Source organism: Stegodyphus dumicola, chromosome 11, assembly GCF_044657685.1.
Source record: "Stegodyphus dumicola isolate Sdum_Otavi_A_Nest chromosome 11, ASM4465768v1".
Lineage (NCBI taxonomy): Eukaryota > Metazoa > Arthropoda > Arachnida > Araneae > Eresidae > Stegodyphus > Stegodyphus dumicola.
In genome coordinates, this window is record NC_140778.1 from 15,760,215 (window position 1) to 15,767,880 (window position 7,666).

A 7,666-nucleotide genomic window follows, 5' to 3' on the forward strand; every position below is an offset into this window, starting at 1 on the left:
GTAAGATTTAAAATTTTCAAAATAATTCAGATTTTTATTAAAGGAAAGCAACACAATTAGGATGCAAAACATATAAAAAGGATTTTATTTATTTATTTTTTTGGCCTGAATTTTTTGTACCAGTAAATTTATAACTGGAAGTAATAGGAAATGGCATTGCATACTACAGTGGGAAAAAGGGTGGGATGACTATTTGTTTATGTAACTTGATGCTACTTATTTTTTATTACAGTTAAGTCTTTTTAATATCAAAATAGTTTAGTATAACTGCATGAAGCCTTACAGCTGGGAAGGATTAAAAATATTTTTTTACTCAATTTATTTTTGATAAGTTTTCCCCTGTATATGTACAACCACATCATTAGAAATTTTAATTCCAAAGTATTTAATTTTAGTTTTGACAGAATTTAGCATGTATTACAATGAAAATATTGTATAAGAATACAGTGAATTTCCTCCATAAAAATGCATGAATATCTATAAAAATGACTCATATGGAATTGTAGGTAAAAACAAATTGTATTTATTTTCTTCTTACAGTGTAAAATTAATGTAATAAACATGTCTGCTTCAATTAAAATAATATTAAAAAATTGCAAGATACTGATTTCAAAATCTAAACAATAGTAATATTAATTGGCAAAGTATTTTATCTTCAAAAATAATTATTTCTCTAGTTTACAATAAATACACCTATTTTGCACAAAATGATATTATATAAGAGACTTAACAACTTTAGCACTTTACTGTCATAATTAGTTAACTATTACAAATGCTTTTTTTTGTGTGTGTGTGTGTGCATGCATTTTGAAAGAGTTGGTAAAGATTTCACAACACAAATAGAAAAAGCACTATTTTTTTATTTAACATACTATCTACATTCTGCAAAAAATATTCATTTAGATAAAATGAATTACAAATTAAGTCTGAAGATAATAAGAAACAATAGATTAGTGTCACTATCTTATTTTATAAAGTTTACTAACTTATAAACATAGTATATGTCATTTCTGCTGTATGCATAAATTATTTTTTTAATGTTTTCAATTTCCGTTGCTTATTTAAATTGTTACTTAAAAGATTATCATTCAACTTTTTGCAGTAATTATTTAGAAAAATATTCGTTGATGCTTGTATGATGTTTTTCAAAATAATTTGAGGGTCATGAAGTTTAGGACAGTCATTCAACTCTAAAAAAAAATTTTCATGAAGTAAATTTAGAGTAATTTTACACACTGTAACTCGTGGATTTGCCGAAAATAAAAATTTTTGCTCATATTCATCTGAAATAAGTTTCTTAACAACAATAAAATTGTATATAACAGCATGTAGAATATCAGGATGAGGATACATAAGACCTCTATCAAAAACCTTAATCCATGAATGAATATTTTCATCGTTTTCTAAAGCTAACTCCTTATCAATAGTAATATTGGATTTACATACATCACATTTTAACTTTTTTAGCATACTATAACAGCAATATCCAGCTATATAAGTCAAAATAGGTACATCCAATTTTATGTCGTGTATATCACTATCTTCAACTGTTATTTCATCTATGAATGTTTGTACATCAGTGTCATCAAAAGTTTGTTCTTTAGTGTCTTTAAAATCAGATACATGAAGAGGAATATTTCCAAATTTTGAAGAATTTATTAGGGTTGGTAATGTACTCTGAAGTCTTAATTTACCCTCTATTTCATAAACCTGTCTGATAGAAATATTATGGTGAGCTCCAGCCAGTTGCCTGTACTTACCAAATTTAGCCTCTAACATATCTGTTTGTACTTTTCCATGTAAAAGGTATTTAAAACCCAACTCATTTATACAATACCTTGATATCTTAATTAAAGCATACGTTGTATGGTATACTGCAAAGTGAGTTTCTTTGGTTCGGCAACCAGAGGTTAAATTCAAATTTTTCCAACTATCTAGCCAATTCAAAAAGTTATTCATAAAAACATATTTTTCATCATTTTCTGCCACAGTGAAAGGTGTTTCAAATACATTATTTTTATGAAGCCCTTTAAAAATAGATTTCACATTTACAATTGACCACCATGTGTTTATTATTTTAATAAAGTTTCCAGTTTCTTGGAAATTTATTATTTCTTTCTGCTGCCCAAAAGAAAATAATGCTTCAACAACATTATCATTAAAAATCTGCAATGCAAGCTTTACACTTTGTTTTTCTAAGTTAGTTGGATATAGAGCTTTTATTGTCAGACCATAAGCATACTTTAATAACTTACCAGTTTCAGATTCATGTAATTTTTTAATACAAGAAAAAGATGCAGTTTCAATATGTGAAGCATCATCAAAACTTGGGAAAAACATACTCTGATTATTATTTTTTTGATTTATCCAGTTATTTCTAATGCATTTTAAAATATGCACTGTATCAATAATAAAAAACATTGGCCTAGATTTGTCAACAGGGTTTTGATAAACAATACTAACTTTAGGTGGTTCGGAAAACAGAGACATAGCCTTTTTATTAATCGAATTATTGTCAGTGACAATAGCAGTAATTTTAAACCCAATATTTTCTAATCCCACAACAATTTTTTTAATATAAATATACAAATTATCCGCACTAAGTGTTTTCACCGGCAAAATATGTACAGCATCCTTATAAACAGATAATAGGCTGCGAATCATGAAAACATATGCACTAGATGCAGCATTTTTGCAATTATATGCCATTCCACACAAATTACCACCTTTATAATCAAATGCTTGATTTAGATGAATTTCATCAATCATTAAAATAACAAGCAGATCTTTTTCTGATAGTTCTTGAAATTTAAATTTTATGTAGCTTAGGAACTTTTGGTTGTATTGTTCATTTATTGGATATATATTAAAATCTGAAAAAATTTTCTGAATGGTCCGTGGATGAGGCATAATAATATTTTCTGAATTTCGAATAAAATTATATGCATGTGGTGAAATTGTGTGAAGTAAAGTGGAAAATATTAGAAAGTCTGCAGAATACCTATATTGTTGTTTTTCTGAATTCAAGTTTGATAGTTGCTCAACGAGAAAATTTATTTCATTGTTTTTATGTGGAATTTTCTCTTTTAAAATTGTCATTAATTCATTTACAATTTGTAAATAATTTTGAATACTGTCTTCAGATGAATCATTTGAGGCAAATAGGTCTAATTTCTCTAAAATACTTAAAAGATCTTTAAGGTTGTTAATTTTTGATGGGATTACATATTGCTTCAGTGATTTAATAGGTATATTTCTAATTGCTACAGATATATTCAAATTACAATCAATCAATAATGATTTTAGAATTCTTGGATGATTGTCATTAGAAATATTAAGAATCATAGTATGTATAGGCCTGTGTATAACTATCCAGTTATCTGGTAAATTCACAGTATTAAAACAAATTTTTAGTTCATCTAAATTATAAAACATTTGTTTTCGTTCATACTCTTCCTTTTCAGCTAAGCTACAGGCTAAGGCTTTTTCGAGTGCATCTTGTTCTCTTTTGAGTCTTTTATGCTCTGGTGATTCCCTTGATGAAACACTGGAACTAAGATGACTCGGACCATCAGGAAACAGACTTGGAATTGCACCATTCTTTAAACAAGGATATGACAATGGTATAATGATCTTCTTTCCAGTTTTCTCATCAAAGAATTCAGTTTGCCTCAGAACATCCTCTTGCTTGAAGTGAAGTTCACACACCTTTTAATATGAAAAAGAACAAATAAATAAACATGTATCAAAAGGTTAAACAATTATAAAATCGTAGGCATTCGCCATCCTTTAAATACATGCACAGTCTAATAAGGGTTTTATTGTATTTTTATTTAATCATGGCAAAGCACTCAAGAGCTATCTGCTTAAGGGAAGGGTTACCGTTGTGGAAAACGTTCATCATTTAATTTCTTTAAAAATAATACAGGGCGATAATGTTTGGATGGTAACAATTTGAAGAGATATAGCCATTTAAAGTGCACAACGCAAAACAGTGATGCAGCCGTTTAGAGTGAATAATGCAAAATCTTAAAACAAAACTATTAACTCTTTTGGGCTAAAAAGAGCCATGGATGCTGTCATAAAGTTTTGAAAAGTGCAAATAATTAGCACATGTTTGTTGTCATATGTCAAATGCATATAACATAAGTAATATTTAATTGATACATCCTCAGGTAACATACAATTGCTCATGTATATATAATTGCTACATCCTAAATATTTCTTTCTTCAGTTATTTGAAAACAACACTTGGTTATGGAATTACATTCAAAATGGTGATAATACAGTTATAAAAAGAATAAAATTAACCATCAGTTGATGGATAAGAATAAGATTAACCACGTTCATTCGTACCATTCAAATATAAAGTTACTGGCTCTTTTTCTAAACATTTTTACAAATGATATGTTCACAACCAGAAGTACAAATTTACTTGTGTGCCTATGAATGTTTATATTTAAGAGCATAAAACATCATTAGTCATTAAAAAAATTCATTTTTCTTGAATTATTGAAAACATGTATAAGTGCTAAAATATGATACACAAAGAAAAAAACAAGAATTTGTATATTTAACAGTTTATTTGCAGTAATTAAATATTTTAGGCTATTCTTATGTAATTTTGGAGTGAAATATTCACATTCATCAATCGTGTTTGACATTATATTACTGTGGAAGGCTCACTAGATTGCTTATTTTCCATATAATTTTCTTAACTTTTTTCAAAAATTTTAAAAGTTATATAACTTATTAATACAATGAAACATTTTCATATTCCACTGCAACAAGTATAAATAAACAAAACCCCTTATATAAGTGTTTTTAGATAAGAAATTAATGTAAATTTCAAGCCCACAAGAACTTACTGCCAGTAGCAAGTGAACCACTGTAACAAGGTAGGTGTTATTGGCATAAGAAACTCGTACTTTTATAGATGTGTGTGTGCATGAAACAATTTAATAGGCTAATTAGGATTTATGCTAACATGTAATGAAAACTAGTAAGCTTACAATCTTAGGCAATATTATTTGAACAAGACACTTTAATTTAAACACCTTGTAACTTATTCCAGAAATTAAAATAATTACTGTCAAAACTAGTCCATTTATACGATTGTTTTCTTTTACATATATTTCATATTTTTTTAAGGATTTTAGAATTAATATAGTTTAGAACATTGCATAATTAGCATTAATTTCCTGTTCACATGAGTTACGAGCAAAATGCATTCTCAAATGCTCCTAGCATATAATAAAGGGGCATTGCATACATTCAGTTTTTAAAGAAAAAAAAAATAAAAATAAAATAGGTGGAACGAGACTTATCTAAATCAAAAGAAATAGTATATCCAAACAGTTAAATACTTATATCTAAAACAACTTTAAATTAACGGCTTTAAAATTACGACTTGAAGCATTTTATATTTATCTACTTAAAGTTATAATATGAACTTTATAAGGTTGGTGGATTTTCTATTGACTAGTTATTGAGAAAAGGGTCCATTTTATAATCACTTTAAAATTCAGTATAAGCTCTGTATAACATAAATTCCTGAAAGATTAATCAATCCCAAATCAATGTGCGTGTTATAAAGATCCCGACGCCGAAAATATAAATTACTGAAAGAATTCATTAATAATACTCATTCATAATGGGATAAGAGAAATTTCTGCCTAGTAAATAAATATATAACTATGCTTGTATAGAAAGTAATTAAAACTTCGTTTTATTTTCTATGGTTGAATGCAATGGAACTTTAGTAAATTATTTCCCTTGCATTGAGAATTTTTTGTTTTCGCATTTTCAAGTCATGTTTCTTTCAATGACATTAATCTTTCAGGAATTTTCTAATTTAAAAATGAAATGCATGCTTACCTTTGAATGTTTCGTAGGCTTGAATCCATCTTTTCGTTTGCAGTTCCAAATCCATTGTTTTCTCAGTTGTTCTTCCGTAGGAAAACTAAATACAGCCACCTTCGGGCCATTCTTATAATTTCCTTTGCATGTTGCAACACAGCATTTATGTGGCATAATAAAAAATTTCTATGCACCTCATACAATTAGTTAATAATAAGTAATTTAAATGAAAAATGTTCTATTAGAGCACACTACACTTTCAAACAACAGTCAGTTCACTACGCTACGACACCGAAGTATATTCTTTCATTCTTTGCCACGAGGAAGATGGTAGGAATGACGACTTAGATGACGTCAGACCGTTCAAGCAACCCTAGAGGCTTGGCTTCGTATATAGGAGGTACTGGCTATGGATGCCGATGTTGGGGACACGTTATTAACCGGACCTCTTCTCGCTCCTCCTACTAAATGGCACCCTCTCATTGGTTATAATGAATGTCAATCACGCATGATGTTCAGATGAAGAATTTTGTCCCCGGGTTACTAGAAGAAGAACTTTATGTTTGTCATAGTAATGAAGAGCAACTGAAATGTCGCCAATTTGTCGTGATTTTGGGATCTTCGCGCATTTTCTTTGTTCTTTACTGAAATTTTTTGTTCTTTGTTGTTCGTATGCAGACAGAAATTTTTCATAAGCTAATCACTAATTTTAATGCTTTAACGTATTAAACGCTATTTTATAAGGAGAAGCATTTACTGTATACTCTGAAATATTTTTTAATCACTTAATACTATAACAATAACTCGTATCACTGAAATAATTTTTCAGTATTTCCTGAATTAAGTTTTTATCAGGATCATCAAATGTCTTTCGATATGAAGCATGGTTTATTAATCTTTGAACAAATGTAGTTTCAAAATATTAGTCCTAATTTTATTTTCTATCATCTCATAGTTAGATTGTTCTTTTATAATTTTGAACTTACGTTATCTTTTCTCAAATAAAATTCGTAAATTGTGAATAATCAAAATAGCTATTACTCTACACCGATTTCAGCAGGTTTTTATAACACAAAACAAGTATAAAAATAAATGTTTAATAATTTTAATTTATCTTAATTTAATTTGATCCTGTTTTTATATTGTAACAGATATGCAACAACAAAATATCCTTGATTCAACTACTTATGTAAACTTGTCATTGTGATATGTAAATTATACTTTATAATTGAGATTTTCATCAAATTTCTATGCACCTCATACAATTAGTTAATAATAAGTAAATGGTGTATCATGTTGTATATGGTTAAACCTTGTAAAAAATTAAGAAATCATATTGCATGGTTTCAAATTATAAATAAACTGTTTAAATATCCTTTAATTAGCAAATTAAAATGGTTTGGATAAATTTATGTTACTTTTGTTTCGGATAAGTAATTATCGTTTCTTTTAGAATTTTCTGTTCAATAGCTCATTTTAACAACTAAACATATGTTTGATTTGGATCCCATCAGTGGCCAAGCAGTAAAGCTACTGAATACTAATAGTTTGACCTGAGTTGGATTCCAATCGAAAGGGTTGGCTACATGAGCATTTTTGCAAATTTCCAATGTGTAACTTGGATACCAACCAGTTTCCTCTATAAAGTCCTCCACAAAAGTACCCCTCCCTTTTGACAAATAGCACTCACATGCTTTGCTGAAGAATTTTCTGTTGAATAGCTAGCTTCATTTATAAAGCAAACTGAGCTATGTTTGATTTGAGATTAATTAAAAAATGAAAGGCAACTAAAAGCTAATTATCATTG

General features: G+C 28.2%; 1 protein-coding gene across 1 annotated transcript; it reads right to left on the reverse strand.

Moving 5' to 3' along the window:
• Window positions 1-801: 801 nt before the first annotated feature.
• LOC146993805 (uncharacterized) lies at window positions 802-6,162 on the reverse strand. The gene is made up of 2 exons (XM_085826546.1): window positions 5,878-6,162; window positions 802-3,708 (listed from the first exon to the last, which is right to left on the reverse strand). Exons 1-2 carry the CDS (start codon window positions 6,031-6,033, stop codon window positions 1,027-1,029), a joined length of 2,838 nt encoding a protein of 945 aa, XP_085682672.1. The 5' UTR covers window positions 6,034-6,162; the 3' UTR covers window positions 802-1,026.
• Between the last annotated feature and the right edge of the window lie 1,504 nt (window positions 6,163-7,666).